We start from the raw sequence: 18606 nt of genomic DNA, 5'->3' as shown, positions 1-18606 counted from the left end.
ACACAGGTACGTTTCCATTCATCATCATCAGGAGAGAGAGAATAAAAAATCTGAGAAAATGTGTGCGAGAGAGAGAGAGAGGGGGGAGAGGTAGAACGAAAGTCAGACAAAGGAAAGGAAAGGTAAGGAAGGGTGATTGATTGCAGAACAAAATTAAGTGCTGCTCTTTAGCATGTGGTCTTAATTATGCTAATGAGACTCTTCTTCTCGTTCTCACCCCACACAGCATACACGAACACACTCACATCCACACACAAAATGTCTTCTTTTACTCACATTTTCAGTGAACAAGCATTTTTCCCCAAATTTTCCCCACATCTCTTTATTCGCATCCCATAATGCACAGTTGTGCACTGGTCAATGCCATTATTTAGTTTATTTGTGTGTTCACACTGAAAATTCATCTGAGATGAAGTGCACTTTGAGTAACCAGGATGAGTCGCTTATTCAACTGGGAAAACCATGTGTGGATTGTTGGACACTTCAAACACTCAACACTCATGTGGAGGACACAGGGTTGGCTACCAGACACTGGACATTTTCAAGATGGCCGACACCACTCAAGTAGACAAGAGGTCTTGTAAATGTCTTGTGTCTAGTTGTAATATTAGATTTAGGTCAATGTATTGTGTTAATGCTAGCGGCAGCATGTCAAGCCATTGACTGCCAAAGGACTTATACTTCCTGTCACAGAAATATTTCACAGAGAGTTCTATTTGATAGGATACGACCCTCCTAAAAGTCATACACTAGAAGCCAGAGTACAGAGTGTATAGTGTTAGTGTGTCGTAATGTATTGGCAGTGAACAAGCATACATCCATCTTTATTATTAATTAATGACATTAATGAAGTCTAGCCCATAATCTCTGGTGTGAACTTGGATGGGTTGCCAGTTCTTCTCAGAATGAGCATTTCTGTTTCCTTTTCTAGGATTTTTCTAAAATACAGAGTGCTTAGTGTAAGTGTGTCATATGGCATTTGGGACAGAGCATTTGTCTTCTGCTAGTTACTCTGAGGATCTGGTCAAGCTGAATGCTAAGGTGTAAATTTGTTCATCTATTGCCTTCATGTGCTCTGTAGACTGCAACAACTTGCTAAGGTCATGTGAGGATCTGTGACTTGTAAATCTTTAGTGAATTCTTGGTTTGGTATAGACTGTGAAATCACAGTTTTTGTAATGCTGATTTTTTTTAGACTTGTTAAACAGTCGATGAAGGCAAATCAGCGGTAAATGACAAAAGGTGGTCACAACATGGTTGGTTTACATTCTGTAACAACCACAATCTCCATAAAAGGCAAACTATATCACACAACGATAACTAAGTGTGGAAAGATGAATGACGGGCTCTTTATTAGAGACTCTGATGATGATATCCATGGCTTTTAGTGTTGGTGAGATCGTCAATGTCTTCCTTCTTTGCAAAAACGTACAAATTTTTACAAGGTTTGGCCAATTCTGGAGTTTCTCTCTCTCAGATAGGTCTGTTTTGTTTTTCAGCCTAATGATGGCTTTTTTCACTTACATCAGCACACTCCATAGGACCGCATAGAGAGAGTGTCCATGAACAGCTACTGTACGAAATGCTAATTCAACACTTTTATCTCTTTAAACGATCAGGAAATAATGAGGAAACAGGTCATACCTGGCAATGAAACTGCTTAGGAGACAATTGTCCAATTTACAATGGAGGAACTGTGTATAAAATGGCTGCAATTTGAAATGGTTACTGTAATCTTTTTGTTAAACCCTTTGATTGCTTTGTTGCAAACCCATCGAGGTGATGTACAGAGACAACTTGACCAAAATGGTGACTGTCCCAATATTTATGGACTCTATATGGTTAAAAAAAAGGTTCTCAAGCAAAATACATTTCTTGGTTACATTTCCATTTTTGATTGAGCACCAACAAAACCACATTTCTAGATATATCTGTTGAATCAAACACCTTTTGACCCTTTATATGACAGTATGAGGAGAAACCTAAAAAATATTTATTTTTAAATAAATGTAATTTATTAAATAACAATCCATTTTTTTTATTGGTTTGTTTTCCTTTCACCATTTTTTCGTCCTTCGTCACTGGTGCTCAGTTGTACAAAAATAGTCAGTTGTTAAACATTTTCTGGTGAACGACGTGACTAATTGTGCCTTTGTGTTGTTTAGTTGCTCTGTAGTGTGTTGTGTGTTTGCTCTGAGGAATGCTTTACTATGACAGTGTTGGGATCATTAAACAAGGAATAAAAGACTTGAGCGGTGTGCTGTTAGAAAAATAACCCTGACACAAAGCCGAATAGCTGTTATGACTCTTGTTGATTATTTTTGTTGTTAAAACACTGTTTTATTCCTCTTTTGTTCCTCCTGAGAATGCTGTCAGTAGTGCTGATTAAATCCAAATCACAGATTTATATTAATGCACTTGTTTTAATCAGTTATCACTTCGGCTCAGACACACGGAGAGGTATAGCCACTTTACCTAAAAGTAATAATAAATTGAAATAGAAAGACGTTTTAAAACAGTTTAGATATTGTTGATGTGGTAAAGCAGTATCCAGGATGTGATATAAGACCATATGCACCAGAACCAGCAGGTTCACAGCCAGTTTTTTCCCCACAGCCACAAACCTACTGAACTCTACACTACACTGCTAGGATGTCCCACTAATACTTCACTATCTGTAATCACCATACAGTTCTGCTTCACCTTGTACACTTTGTTCCACCTTTTCTACCAATTGAAAATGTATATAACTGTACATTCACTGCTTTCCCTAGTTTGTGTATATTATCTGTATGTCTGTATGTCTGTATGTCTGTATCTGTGTGACTGTGTGTCTGTGTGTCTATCTATCTATCTATCTATCTATCTATCTATCTATCTATCTATCTATCTATCTATCTATCTATCTATCTGTCTTTCTGTCTGTCTGTGTGTATGTTTGTCTGTCTGTATGTGTGTCTGACTGTCTGTTTATTTATCTGTCTGTATGTGTGTCTATCTGTCTGTCTGTCTGTCTGTCTCCTGACATAATAGACTTTGTTATAACTACATTGAATCTCCTGGGTACATTATTGCATTTTTGACCATATAGTACACAGTAAGTGAATGAAATGGATTATAATCACACTCTCCAGTGTCACCCAGTTAAGGATGAGGTTCACTTTTGAGTTTGGTTCCTTTCAAGGTTTCTTCCTCATGCTGCCTCGAGGAGTTCCTCTGGCTTCCTCATTAGGGATTTCCTGCTATTCTGAATAACTATATTTAATTGTAAAGCTATATGGCTGTAAAGAACTGTACAAATAGAATTGAATTGAATCAGATTTGTTTAGAATTTATGGAAGGAATCTCCAATATCATTGCTTTGTAACAGTCAGCATGTTTTTAGCCATGGGATAATATCCAGGACAGAGGATTATCCAGGACAGAGGATTATTATCAGGGTTTTTGTGACTTAGTTGACTGTGTTTTCAATTTCTCAAGTTTCCTGCGTTTATGAGACTGGCCTGACTGGTACAGGGAGCAGACTGTGGAGAATTTATCCGTAAATGCTAAATAGACAACATCCTACAGCTTCAGCGAATCAATTGACACATTTTCATTTCTGTGGTAACAAGGGATTGCCATGTCAGACACTCCACACAACTACATTAAAAGAACACATTCATATAAACATGTGGTTTATATTACAGTAAACACTAACGAGGGGCACGGTGGCTTAGTGGTTAGCACGTTCACCGCACACCTCCAGGGTTGGGGGTTCGATTTTAAAATTTGGAGCCATTTAATAACATTTCAGAAAGTCTGAGATGTTTGAGCTCTTAATATTCCTTCAATATTCCTTCATTCCTTCTCTTAAACATCCTTCAACCGTATTTCAGAAATAGATCGTTTATATCAAGCATCACCGGACCCTTTGAAAGATATAAGGTCTTCTTAGATCAGTGTTGCCCTTTGGGTGCTCCCGGAACAGCTGAGCCGTATGTTTAATTTTGGCACAGGTTTTACGCAGAATGCTGTTCTTAAAGCAGCCTTCCCATTTTATCCAGGCTTGAGATTGGTATGAAGAGTTAACCTCTCAGTGGATGGGTCGGTTTCCTGCCCAGGAATCGAACCTGTGCCACATCGGTGAGAGCAGGATCCTGCTGCTGGATGACCAGGAACATCATCTCAGATCAAAGTAAGAAGTAATATTAAGTATTAAGAGCTCAAACATCTCAGACTTTCTGAAATGTTATTAAATGGCTCCAAATTTTAAAATGTCATACCTTGGTATCAGCAGTGTTACATAATTAAAATATAATGCCATTTTTTAAAAATTACTTGACCTTAAAACTAATCTGTCTGCTTTTACATTTTAAAACCAAGCAGACGTTTTCTCTATCTTTGTCTTTTTCTTTTCCTGCCTCTCATTTTCCCAAGCTTTTTGGCTGCAGGTGGAACAAGTCAAGGAGAGCACGTTTCATTTAATAGGATCAGCGAGAAAACTCTTTATTGTATTTTTCTGTAAAACAGACAAACAAATAAAAAAAAAATCTTCCTTTTTGTAAGTCTCTGCCGTTAACATTTTTCGTAACTATGTACAAGGGAAGATAGTAAAAGCACTGCATTAGGTACAGCTCGAAATTCTCCATCTAGAGAAAAAAAAAATCCCTTCGAAATAAAACTCAGAGAAGGTTTACATTACCCATTAGTAGTAAGACATTGTCTGAAGTGCAATGGTATAGCTTAGGATGAATTTAAAAGTGGAAGAAGAAAAAAAAAAAAGAAAAGAAAAAAAAAAGAAATAAAAATACTCTATCTTCAACAGTTATATCTTTACAGAAAGTAGAGACACACTTTTCTGGTGTATTTAAAGCAGTAGAAACATATTTACATATAGCCATTCTCATATATTTATATATTTATATATATATATATATATAATATTTATATAGAATCTTTTTTTTTCATCACATATATATATAATCAGCACCAGTACAAAATAAAAGCTGAAAAGACAACATCATCATCGATGACTGACGAAAATAACAGAACAGAACAGAACAGAACAGGACAGAACAGACGATACGTTGCGTGTGTGACTTGGTCCCGGAGAAGTTGAGATATAAGGAGGAAGAGGATGGAGAGAGCGGGGAATTCATGGTTATTACAATAGTAAGAGCAATACTGTAACACTTTCACCGTCCTGAAACTCTGCAGACGCGGCGCATGGCTCCTCCTTCAGATAACAACAACGAGATGAAACGAAAATAGACGCAGTCGGCGTATTATATTCCTCAGAGACTTAAGACAATCAGGCTGGATTGAAAGACTTACTAGGTCACTGAATACGGGACTGATCTGCAATGTGTTTATTTTTTGTTATTTCGGTGACATTTTAACATCAGTAAAGAAAAAAACACTCAGAATTTATATTCATAAATCATCATAACTGTGCTTACGATGGTAGGAATAAGATAAATAGTAAAAGTCAATAAAAAAAAGTCTCGTTATTAACTTGAATTTTAATATGAATCTGTGACAAGCAGGACTGCTGAGTGTTCTAAGACTGCTCACTTAGATCATCTGTTGTAATGGTGAAAACATGGGATTGTAATTTGAGGAGAAATTTATTTTCGGTTGGAACGGTTTCATTTTCAAATTATTGTCATTAGTCTTTAATGTAATTTTTTTAAAGATGTTTAAAATGGCGTTACTGTGAAAATTATTTAGTTACTAGTGTTGATAAATTTAGTCATTAAGTAAGTCATTTTTCAGTAATCCTGGTCAGAGTCACGGTGGAAATACATCACGGATGAAACGCCGGTCCATCCATTTACCAGGGGTAATTTAGTGTAGCTCATCCTCCTGCGCTATGTTTTTAGAGAGGATGAACATACTGGAGAACCAGAAAAAAAAACCCCAGATGCAGATGGAAGAACACGCAAAACACCATCTCGACCGTAACCCGAGCTCAGGATCGATTTTGTAGCTTCATTGTTTATTGCTAAGCATTTTTTGGTGAGATTTGGAAATATAGACACACCGTTAATAATTTTCACTACAGTCACCTGTTCTGTAATTACTTTGAAATTTTGTTTCCATGACATTCTGAAATTCAGAGAAGTTACAAAACCTAAATATGAAATTTCCAACAACAAAAAAAATGACCGTCATCAGTTACATGCTTTAGCATATATGATCGTTACCAAATTTACGAAGCGCTATAAGCACAGTTATAAAGTTTTATGAATATAGCCTTCATGGGCCGTGTCATCTCCGAACAGTCTTTTCTCCCTCCGCAGGTTGGCCGTAAAGAACGTACTGACGCTAACCGATGGCTTTCTGCTCTGAGTGAAGTCAGGTGATGACGCTGCGTCAAAGCCGACAGAGCAGGACACGTTAAGAACTTGTTTTATATAAACTATTCAATTTATTCAAACTAATCATGTTTCAATCTGATACTTAACATCAGATTATAGTTCATCAGAAGAAAAGTATTTCTACCCAAGCTCTTAGTTCCTTACCGCTCAGCTTTATGCTTTGAATTAAACGCATCTGTCAAATGAATAAAAGGAAGAAAGTATTATTTTTTTTGTGAACTTCAAGTGATCGTTCCTGTGTTCGCACTGCTATGTGAAAGCCTTTCTAACTGCCACAAGTCACTTGTAGAAGCTGTTATTTTCCATGGTTGGATCTAATCTGTGTGTTTGGCTGCACGTTACTTTAGAGGACTGTGTGTTTCTGGCCCATGTGGGAGAGACGATGCCATGCTTGTGTTCCTAGCTGCCATATGACTTACAAGAAAACATAATGTTCTCCAGCCTTCAGATTTTAGGTGGAGAGACAAATTTGTAGCTGCCAAGTCTCTTCGATTAGTTAAAGCACACAAACACTGGTGATGCATGTGCTGAGAGTAAAGACTGTGAGGTGTTTAGCGATGATGTTTGCAGAGAGAATGCAGTAGAAGTGGAACTGCTGGCTCTTTGAATCACTGTCAGAGCAAAGGGAACTGTTGGTGATGGTGCTGTTTTTTTTTGTTGTTTTTTTTAATTTTTTTTTTTTTTTAAAAACACTCTCACACATTTCAGAATTCATCATTGACTAAACAGACAGAGTTGAGAGTAAAAACCAACATCTGGTCTAAACACTGGGGAAAAAATCTTTCTATTTCACAATTAATTTAGGTTTTACACTGTCGTTCCTAAAAGGTCTTGAAAAGATGACGAAGAAAAGATGACGAAGGGTGCAAGACGAAGTCTAAAGAGACTTGGCTTCTAGCTAGAATCAGAGCTTAGAGATTGTTGGTTTAAATATAGTGACATCACACATACAATACACAACATGTAATAATTTTCCCATTATATTAAATGGTACCAATAAACCAAAAATAATTAAAAAAACAAAACAAAAACAAACACGCCGTCTAGAAATGATTTTCATTTTCCTTTTTGATGGAGGAAAAACAAACAAACAAACAAAAAAAAAACAAACACTTTTCTGGTCCAACAATTTCTGGTCCAACAATTTCCACATTGGCTATTGGCTGGGGAAAAATTCCTCCATCCAACCGTCCGTTGAGTCCAGCTCTGCACTTTCTGACAGGCCAAACGAGACCCCACTACCGGTCCCTGATTGGCCAGCATAATTGTAACCCAAGTCTTGACTTGATGTCCGTTGGTAGCCTTGTGACTGCCCACTTGTCATATAGGCCCCTCCGCCTGGTCCTGCCCCTGCCATGGCCTGTGTGGAGCCCTGTCCGAAAGCAGCCATGTTGGGTACAGCCTGACCCATACCCGACATTGCCATTCCCCGTGGCTGAGTGGTCCTTGGTTGGCCTGCCATGTGAGGCATCATGGGTCCACCCATACTTGCTGGGTTAATGGCCCGTGGGTCTACCATGCCCTGACCACCCATACCTTGGCTGAAATGCTGCTTAGGCATCCTTGATGGCTGCCCACCTTGCATGACGTATGCAGGGTTACTGTTAAATGCAACCATTTCGTTTGTAGTCCTTCCACTCATGGCCTGCATATTCTGCTGCTGCTGCTGTTGCTGGGGCCATACCTGACCTCCGGCTCCCATCATGCTTTGAAGTCTCTGAGCTTGGGCTTTGGCCATTGGCTGCCCAGCCTGCTTCATCTGCTGTTGAGAGAGAGCAGGGTTCATCATCATGCCCTGCCCATATCCACTTCCAGCTCCGCCCCCCACCATTCCCTGGGCGCCCGTGCCTGCAGGTCTCTGTGCCATGGCCATGCCCGCCTGGTTGGGGTGATGCTGTGGCTGGAGCATCGGACCCATCCCCGAGTTCATGCCTTGGTACATGGCTGCCTGCGTCCCTGCCTGGCTTCCATAGGCCATGCTCATCTCGCCCTGAGTGGGCATGGGACCAGCGTTCTGAACTGGCGCCATCTGTAGCATGCCTTGGTTCTGCTGCTGTTGCTGCTGTAGGAGGCGAGCGTTCCTCATGCTCTGAATCGCCTGGTTCCTTGCCGCCATCTCCTGCTGTGTGCCTACCCAAGCAAAGAAAAAACATTAGATCATATTTAGAAGAATATTATCTTAATATTTCAACCAAATACCACAAACTCTGTATTGAAAGCTCCTGGGGTCCAATTAAAGCTCAACTGTATAAAACTATAACTGCTTAGCAATGTGTAAAATTCCTCAATAAGTAAAGAAAGAGAAAACCAAGATTGGTAATTCAACTCTGCATGAAACACACAGGCACATGCATGGCAAATCAGCAGCACAGTCATGTAATGCGATGCATGGTGCTTCTGTATTCATTTGGAAAGGCTCCATCAATCCTGATAGTCCATTCCAATCCAGACTGAAATTGTGCAGGGAAATTTGGGAGGAGGGCAAGTTGCCATGACAACAGGCAATGTGAGGGAGAAAGTTCAGTGCTGCCAATAAATATATAAAGAAATAAACAAGCAAACAAGCAAACAGAGGCAGCTGATGTTTTGAAGAGAGGATGCTGAGGGGATAGAGCAGAGGGCTGGAATTGAGCCTAGTGATAACTCCACGCTCACTACTGCAGGAGAGTGAGAGAGAGAGAGAGAGAGAGAGAGAGAGAGAGAGAGAGAGAGAGAGAGAGAGAGAGAGAGAGAAAATATATGTATGTATGCATGTATGTGTTTGCATTATTGATGTATTCTACTTAATGGAGGTGTGATGATACTAATGAAAATCACAGCTTATTATTCACTTATGTCGTCAAGGGGATTTTTTTAGAAAGTACAATATAAATAGGACGGGTATGTAGACGGGAATGTGGAATGTTAGGACCTAGGTCTTTAGAGCTAGACAGGGTATAATTGTGAAGTTATATGTCTTCTCTGAGGCTAAATCCATTGTGAGTCTGAATTGAGCTCAAGAGAATGACAAAATATCAACCAAACAAGCATCTTAAAACATGAGACTTTTGCTTGTATTAATAATAATAGGCTTTAATTATAAATGGTTGCCAAACTGGTTAGTGTTTTACAATCCTGACCAAACTGGCTAATGTCGCAAAGAAGTTTATCCTCTGTAACCTCAGTCTCTGTCAGTGCGGTAAGTCACAGTGACAGAGGCGTGGCCTCTGTGCCTGTCAGTCCCAGTGATGAAGGCGTGGCCTCTGTGCCTGTCAGTCCCAGTGATGAAGGCGTGGCCTCTGTGCCTGTCAGTCCCAGTGATAAAGGCGTGGCCTCTGTGCCTGTCTATCCCAGTGATAAAGGCGTGGCCTCTTTGCCTGTCAGTCCCAGTGATGAAGGCATGGCCTCTATGCCTGTCAGTCCCAGTGATTAAGGCGTGGCCTCTGTGCCTGTCAGTCCCATTGATGAAGGCGTGGCCTCTTTGCCTGTCAGTCCCAGTGATTAAGGCGTGGCCTCTGTGCCTGTCAGTCCCAGTGATGAAGGCGTGGCCTCTGTGCCTGTCTGTCCCATTGATGAAGGCGTGGCCTCTATGCCTGTCAGTCCCAGTGATTAAGGCGTGGCCTCTGTGCCTGTCTGTCCCATTGATGAAGGCATGGCCTCTATGCCTGTCAGTCCCAGTGATTAAGGCGTGGCCTCTGTGCCTGTCAGTCCCAGTGATTAAGGCGTGGCCTCTGTGCCTGTCAGTCCTTGTATAGGGGGCAGAGGAACCTTAAGTGGTTATGGCTCTATGTTGTTGAACAGAAGACTGGGGTTCAAGTTTTTTCATACATTAGATCACTGATCGAATACGGAGATGCACACTGCAATCATACTTCCATTTAGAGGGATGTACTGTAACTATTAGCCTGACAGTGAAAGACCTGGATGTTATATTAGACAACTAGTCTTTTGAAAATCATATCGCCCATACTACAAATACAGCCTTAGAAATATTGGCAAGCTGAGAAACATCCTGTCTGTCTCTGATGCTGAGAAGCTAGTTAATGCATGCACGACCTCTAGACTGGACTATTGTAATGCATTACTAGGTGGTTGTCCTGCATCTTTAATAGGCTACAGTTAGTCCAGAATGCAGCTGCCAGAGTTCTCACTAGAACAAGAAAGTATGACCATATAACCCCAATTTTATCATCTCTACACTGGCTACCTGTTAAGTTTAGAATTGATTACAAACTGCTGCTACTTACATACAAGGCTCTTAATGGTTTAGCTCCCTCCTCTAACTAGTCTTCTAACACATTACAATCCTTCACGCCCTCTGAGATCACAAAACTCAGGACTTCTGGTAGTTCCCAGAATATCTAAGTCTACTAAAGGTGGTAGAGCATTTTCTTATTTAGCTCCCAAACTTTGGAATAGTCTTCCTGATAATGTTCAAGCTCAAATGTACATTATCATCAATTGCTTGCGAATATTATGAACAGCAGCTACGTTAATCCCTCTCCATTGCTTCTCTCTTTCTACCCATCTGGAGGCATCCAGAAACTGTACCAGCTCCGACTGTCTTCCGTGCGATGAAGATTTTGGACCTCCGCTGAGATGAGGCCGACTCTGTGAGAATCCTGAGGCATCTAGAGATCATCACCAGCTCCAGTTAGACTCTATGTGATCTTTTACATCAATACAACATTTGTCAGACTGTATATTTGTAATCACACCCTTCAGTGACACCCATATGAGGATGAGGTTCCCCATTGAGTCTGATTCATCTCAAGGTTTTCTCCTTTACCGTCTAAGGAAGTTTTTCCTCACCACTGCTGCTTGAGTCACCTTAGACTTGCTCACTGGGGATAAACACATACACATTGTGAACTAAATCTATCTAATATTGATCTTGAATTTTGTATTCAATTAATCTTTATATTAGTCTTTATATTAACCTTTTGTCTTATGTTTATGTTCTGTAAAGCTGCTTTGAGACAATGTCAATTGTAAAAAGCGCTATACAAATAAACTTGAATAGAACTGAACTGAATATTGTCTCAGAAAGACAGACACACCCCAAAACTCTCCTACTGTAGAGGTTGCACAAAACTGTATTAAGTGTTTTGGCTTGATTATTCCTGCAGTGTATAATAACATTTGTAGAGATTTTAGTCATGAAGTCAGTATAGATTTACTTTGAAGCTTACCCTGATTACAGGGTACAGACTGGACAGAAATGCTCATTTGCAGCTAACTTGAACATTGTGCCACATTCAACAAACCTGAACATGTCTAATGTGAGAAACATACTCCCCAGGTCCCATTCCCACTGATGGCTCTGACTAAGAGGGTATTTCCCATCGGATCTACATCTAACATGGTTGCCATAGCAACGTGACAGAACAATCAATAGACACACTTCTCATTGGTGTGTGTGTGTTTTTGTGTATGGGTTGAGTGGGGGTGGCAGGGGGATGTGCTTTCATACAGTTTTGCTGATGTGTTTGCTCCTGTATATATTGCTCGTGTGTGTGAAAGTGTGCATGAATGCTCATCTGTGTGTTAAGAGACTAGGAGTGCGATTGCGTGTGAGTTTGCGAGCTCTCTCATTAGCTCAGGAGGAAGCAGGAGCAGTCGGGGCACTTGACAAAGTAGTAACTTGGAGACTAAGAGTGAATGATTTGCTGAGACAAAAGAGTGAAATAAGCAAATGAACTCTGCAAGATTGCAAGAGAGCAACAGAACAATCTTCATTACTCCACCATTATGTTACACAAGTATGTCACAAGGACCTTTGGCCACATGACCTTGGTTCTCTGATGTATTGAAAGGTGCAGAGTAAACATATTTTAGTAAAAAAAACCCAATATTTAAACGGTATGTCTATTAATAGTGACATTACGTGAAAGAAGTTCGTTTGCAAATGGCACTTAAAACATGGGCCTCTCTGCTTGTCTCGAATTGTAGCCTATTCTGTGTGCCTTATGGTACACGAAACAGGTTGTACAGTGTTTATGTTCTATGTAGTAAGCACATGGATAACCAGTTTGTCCTCAGCTTGATCTTTTCTGTGTAAAGAAAGGAAGATAGGGTCTACGTAGCATAAGGCTAATCAAAATTAGGTCAATATCAATGAAATCATTAACGGCACTGTTTCAATATAACAATGAGACGAATTCAACTGCAACGAGTAGAGCTGAAGTTCTATATCTTTCAAGTCATTTTATAATGAATTGCATTTCTTTAAGGATTTTTAGAGCCCTAATATACATTTGCTCTTTATCCCTATAGAGTTACTAAACACACTGAAATGGGTATATGCATGTTAAGTGACAATGGATGAAATGGAATTGTGTAACTGTTTGCGTCTTTGTTTCTTACCTTGAAATTGTTGGAGAGGATACGGGTTTCTCTGTGCTTGACTCATTTGCCTCGGGAGATGCTGCTGCTGCTGCTGTTGCTGCTGCTGCTGCTGTAACTGCAAACAAACACAGTGTCGGTGCACACGCACTTCGAGTACACACTTCACAACTGCAGCTACAGATTAAAGTGTGCAAACGAGGAACAGGTGAGGTCATGTGTGAGAAAAGCTTCAACAATAACGTTAACGTAAATTCAGTGAAATGGTACAGATCCTTGGAGAAGTGTGCTAATTTTATTTGTGTGTTTCTCTGAGTGTTTGCTGTGTTGGTGGGCAAAACAGAACAATCTTTTCCCCAGAAGACAAAAACGTGTGATCATCGTCCAATATCAGTTAAGAGTCTCTTTAGCAGCATAGACAGAAGAGAGAGAAAATTAAAACAGCAGGTGGTGTGTGTGTGTGTGTGTGTGTGTGTGTGTATACAGATTTGCTAACACATTACTTTGATCTGTCTCAATTTAAGTGTGCTTAAATGGATGGTCTTTTTGTTAAAACATTACCGACATACAATAAAAAAAGTAATTTGGGTGTATTTAGGGATAAAATATGCAAAACACGAGCAGGAGAAATAAAAAAATGTAGAGATAAATATTGCGACGCCACTACAGTCTTTTCTGCAAGCATTTGTACGCTAATATTTCTCTTGTGTATTTCAAGAGCCTTGATCTAAACTAGACCAGACTATTAGGTTAAAGTACAGAAAGCCTGCTCTAATGTGATGACACAATGTGTAATTGCATACGAGAGGAATCCTATTCTTTTTACTTTTTATTCACACCCCATTTCATGAGAGCAAATTATCGAAATATGAACTGTTCTGTACCCTAAAGCCATCACTAAACCCTTTGTACCTGTGTATCATCACTGGTCATATGTCAGTCCTGTTCCTGCCTTTGCTTTGAGGGCTTTAACCTCATTACCAACATATCGATATGACAACACAAGATGGCGTCACTACCCAGCTCCGTCAGCTGTTCAACAATTCCCCAAATTACGGTCTCTAGCCTGGACCTGAAATCGCCATCAGGGTTATAGCAAGTCCACTAGCCTTAACCTCAGTTTCTGCTCACCGGATGCTTTGAGATTTTCACACCAGTCTGGAGAGTGAACAGGAGACCAGAACAAATTTTCTTGACTAAAGCTCTTGACCTGTTTCTGCACGATTGTATGCACTTTACTATGCCAACTGACTGCTGGTATGAATGTACAGGTGTACAGGTGTTCCTACTAGTGTATTACAAAATGATGAATGGTGACATAAACTCATTCACTTTTAAAAAGTAAACATCTATACATCGGCTCATTTATGTTATTGTAAACTATGCAGATGCACGTCGAGAACTTCAGTTAACCTTCACATCAAACATCAGAATGAGGAAAAATAACCAGAAAGACAGGAAGTCTATAGTAACTCATATAATCACTCTTTACAACCATGGTGAGCAGAAAAGCATTTCAAGCGCATCGAATCTTCAGCCAAGAACAAGCATCTGAGGATATCATGTGCACAGGCTCACTTAAACCCCCCCCCCCCCCCCCAATCTTTAACTGTCCATTTCCAGTAGGTCTGTGTCCATAACAGCCTTAGACTCTTGTTTTTGGCTGTCAGGTGTGGATCCTGATGTGTTCTTCTGCTCTTGTAGCTCATCCACCTCGTCAAGGTCCACTGTTTTGTGCACGCTGAGATGCTTTTCTTCTCTACATGATTGTAGAGAGTGATTATTTAAGTTACTACATCTTTTCTGGCAGCTCAAACCAATCTGTCTGTCGGTTTTCCTCTGACCTCTTTTATCAACATGGTGCTTCCATCCATAAAACTGTCACTCACTCTGTGTTTTTCATACCATTCTGTGTGAACTCTAAAGACTACTGTGTGTGAAAATCCAAGGATATTAGCAGTTTCTGAAAAACTCAATCCAGCCCATCTGGTACCAACCACCATGCTACGATAAAAGCCACTGTGATCACACTTTCCCTTATTCTGATGTTTGATGCGAGCATTAAGTGAACCTGTATCTGTGTGATTTTACTCTTTGCGCTGCCGCCACATGATTAACAGTGGACAAGTGCTCATTTCTGCAGGTATTTAATCAGTCAAAGTGGAGGATAAGTGTATGTCTGATATGATCTGGGAAAGTTCTCTAGTCCGAAATGACCTGGAACCACTTCAGGAACTCAAAGCACTTTAGTTTGGGTTATAGCACATTTCTATATGTGATACCACTTGTGTTACTCAAGTGAACATTGCTGATTGGTCAGTGCTTCAAGACTTAATGTTAATTTTACCTCTTAGGTTTTTGCAACACTAACATACTGTGCATTTTGTAAAAAGTCTATTGACCTGCTTCTAATGACAAGCATAAAAACTAATAGAACTTTAATCTCAACCTTCTCCATGTTCATGATGTTTCTGTAATTTTTGTGCGATTTTGCTATTGCAGTTCCTGCAGCGATTCCAGACATTTGTTCGACTGTTTACTCCTTATTTATGAACGTCCTCAAATTCTTTATTTTTAATCTTGGAGGTGCGTCTGACACTGAAGGTGGTCTGAGGAAAAGTTGCTGCCTGTTGGAGGTGGACATGCCACATACCTGCTCCGCCAGTAGGTGGTGGTGCTGCTGTTGTCTCTGTTCCCGCAGGAGCTGAACTTTATGCTGCTCCATCAGGTGAAGCTGAACCCTCTTCTCCTGCTCCATAGCCATCATCTGCTTCATAATGGCTGCTTGCTGCTGCTGCTGCTGCTGCTGGTTGCCCAGGTAACCACCTGGCCCCGCCCCGTTAGGACCAGCCGAGGGCACACCTCCTGGACCTCCGTGAGGGGGTTGGACACCTCCAGCCTGGCGCGGCATCCCGACCATGCCCTGCTCCTGGAAAAAAGAAAGAGATACGTGATAACAACTCCAAGAAAAAAGGTAGCAACTGAAAACGCAACCTGAAAAGAGAAAAAAAATTAAAAAGATAGAAAAATGGACAATTCATTCAGCTGAAATAGCGTTTCATCGACTTTAAACACCTGTATGCATTTTGGGTCAAAAAGATCCATTTTACAAATCATCCATTTTACAACAGTGTATGCTTTTCCTATAAATCTAACTAAACCCATTTAAAATAAGATGCTTAGATACTTCGGAAGGATTCGACTAACTGAACCCTGCAGAACACAACACGTTTCACTGACAGCTGCAGAACATCCTGATTTTTCCTGAATGACAGAAATAAAAGAGCTGCTTAAATGAAATGCCGCCATCCATTACACTACGTCTGGCGATGTGTCCGTACACAATGTGTCCTGTTCGCTATGAAGTGTAGTAGTGCTGCTTTTTATTCCTCTAATAACGGTGACTTACTAATTGGAACATTTTTTAGTTATTAAAGAGGGACATATTTTTTATGCACTTACAGTTACATTTACTGTTATAGAACGTCCATGAAACAAGTTAGTTCCTGTTAATATTATGTTATAGCAACTGTACACCGTTGGTCCCTCACCAGCCTCTCTAGTTTTTCTCTTTCTCTTGGTGTTAAGACTAAAAAAGCAAGCTCATGAATCCATCCATCCATCCATCCATCCATCCATCCATCCATCCATCCATCCATCCATCCATCCATCCATCCATCCATCCATCCATCCATCCATCCATCCATCCATCCATCCATCCATCCATCCATCCATCCATCCATCCATCCATCGCTTATCCTAATGGGTCACAGGGAACCTGAAGTCTATCCCAGTAGACTCAAGGACACATTGGGCACAATCGTGCCCACACACACACACACACACACACACACACACACACACACACACACACACACACACACACACACACACACACCAGACATTTTAGAGATGCCAGTCAGCCTACAGCACATGTCTTTGGACTGGAAGAGGAAACCCGAGTGCCCAGAGGAAACCCCCCCTGCCTTGCCCAACAGCCAGGGCTATTGTTTAACCATCACTTGAACCAACTTAAATTGAATTTAAATGTCTGATATATTTAAGTGATGTATATTGATGCATCATGCTTGGTTAGATGTAGAAGACAAAACGTTTAAGGTAACAAATCTTTACGTTTAACAGTTTTATTAATAGATGGATTAGTCATTTGGTAAAACCATGTCTACAGTCTAACTTCATTTATTTCCCTCTGGTGATGATACAGAGTCAAGTAAGCTAAATGTGAGTTGAAGGAGCACGAGGAGCAAATTTTGTGATATAGTGTACAAGTCGTTCTATATAATCGTGTATAATGTAGCTCCTCCTTTTCCAATATAGAGACAAAAGGCTTTAACTAAACAATAACGATACACGCAGGCTTGAGCGGTGTCTGTCTGAGACATTAACTAGCTATCCAACAGCATGCTAGCGAGTATTACGTGGCTTTTTGTAGTGAAAGCAGTTGATTGAATTTGCAGCTGGCTGATGAAATTAAACGTAAACACCGTCCAGGAATGCCTGCCTGAACAATGGACACAATTTCTTTAAGTAGGACAACATCTGAGCCTCAACCAACGTTGTGATAATTCCCAGAACGGCCGCCCTTTTAACCAATCACTGCCATCATGATGTCATTGTGACTCCTCCCACTGGTGCGGTACAATTCAATTGCTGAACATATTGAATGTTTTGTGCAGTCAGCCAATAGGAAATATTTAAATATTTAAAGGTATTATTACATAAATGATGCATGATCTTCAGACATTCAGATGGTTTATTTTGTTTTTCTTTAACCAGTTTTCCTGTATTTACGATGTCCACCTGCTGGATTATAATAGTGAAAATTAAAGGGGCTTGTTCAAGGGTCCAGCAGTGGCACTTTGGTGGTCCTAAGACTCCAATCAGAAGTCTGTTCCAAAGCGCTTTAATATAGGAGTTAAAACTTTTTATACGCAGCCTTTTTGCTACACAGTGCAGCATTAAATCATTTCTAAAAACTCTGTGTGTATTTGACACACTACTGATATCCCATAATGCACTGCAATAGATTAGTGTCTGACCAATGCAGGCCTGTAGAGGGAATGTTTTAGACTCAATGCAATGAATCATAAAGAGAGGTGCAGCTTCATTTTGCTGTTTGCTTCAATAAATAATTGTGGCAGGAATTTTTCCGGTGCTGATGAATAAGGAGGTTCCTACTGATGGCATCAGAGGACTGTAGCTGGGTAAGAACAACATTGGGATCTCACTTAAAGGATTCATGTTCACTGCTTTGGAAGATCCTTGCGTTGATCCTGTAATAATCAGTTTATAACACAGACGTAAACGTTACATATAAGCAGAAATGTGCTAGCGTGTGTGAGTTGGACGTTGTCATCATAAGACCAGTGGGCTTCGATGTTGTATTGTTTGTTTGTGTGTGTTTGCTTTTTGGTATAATGACCAATCGGCTGTGCTTTAACTCCCGCTCCCTCTTTTCTGCATCTAAAAGCAGACAGTTCGGATTCGTCTAGTGATCGATCCGTGAAAACCTCCACTGAGGCTGCAGGATCTCCTCACTTAACCAGCCAGGCTGACAAAACGAGCACAGAGCAGAAGGAGTGTGTGTGTGTGTGCGTGTGTGTGTGTGTGTGGACAGATGAGGGCAGCGTTGCTCTATCTTCTCTCTCTCTCTCTCTCTCTCTCTCTCTCTCTCTCTCTCTCTCTCTGAATCGTCATATCTCTGTTTCTCCCACCTCCATGCCTATCTGGCAGTCATGCACGCCTTCTCGCTTTTCTCCGAGTCTCTCCCTCAATATCGCTGCTTATCTCTGTCCCCACACCCCCACTTCCTCCTTTACAACCCAAACTCTGTCATCCGTACTTTCCTCTCTACCTCTCTATCTCTCGCTCTCTCTTGCCCCCCACCACCCCACCTTCC

General features: G+C 40.6%; 1 protein-coding gene across 1 annotated transcript in view; it reads right to left on the bottom strand.

Annotated features, from left to right (window-relative positions):
• Positions 1–4462: 4462 nt before the first annotated feature.
• The window catches only part of maml3 (mastermind-like transcriptional coactivator 3), a 159311-nt gene continuing 145167 nt past the window's right edge, over positions 4463–18606 (bottom strand). Inside the window, exons 3-5 of the mRNA XM_027145981.2 lie at positions 15340–15615; positions 12708–12804; positions 4463–8492 (exon numbers count right to left, since the gene is read on the bottom strand). Of these exons, the coding sequence (XP_027001782.1) occupies positions 7519–8492; positions 12708–12804; positions 15340–15615 (1347 nt within the window). The 3' untranslated portion in view covers positions 4463–7518. The remainder of the gene's footprint in view (positions 8493–12707; positions 12805–15339; positions 15616–18606) is intronic.

The sequence above is a fragment of the Tachysurus fulvidraco genome, chromosome 4 (genome assembly GCF_022655615.1).
Source record: "Tachysurus fulvidraco isolate hzauxx_2018 chromosome 4, HZAU_PFXX_2.0, whole genome shotgun sequence".
Classification (NCBI taxonomy): Eukaryota; Metazoa; Chordata; class Actinopteri; order Siluriformes; family Bagridae; genus Tachysurus; species Tachysurus fulvidraco.
This window is presented reverse-complemented; position numbering and strand designations above follow the sequence as displayed.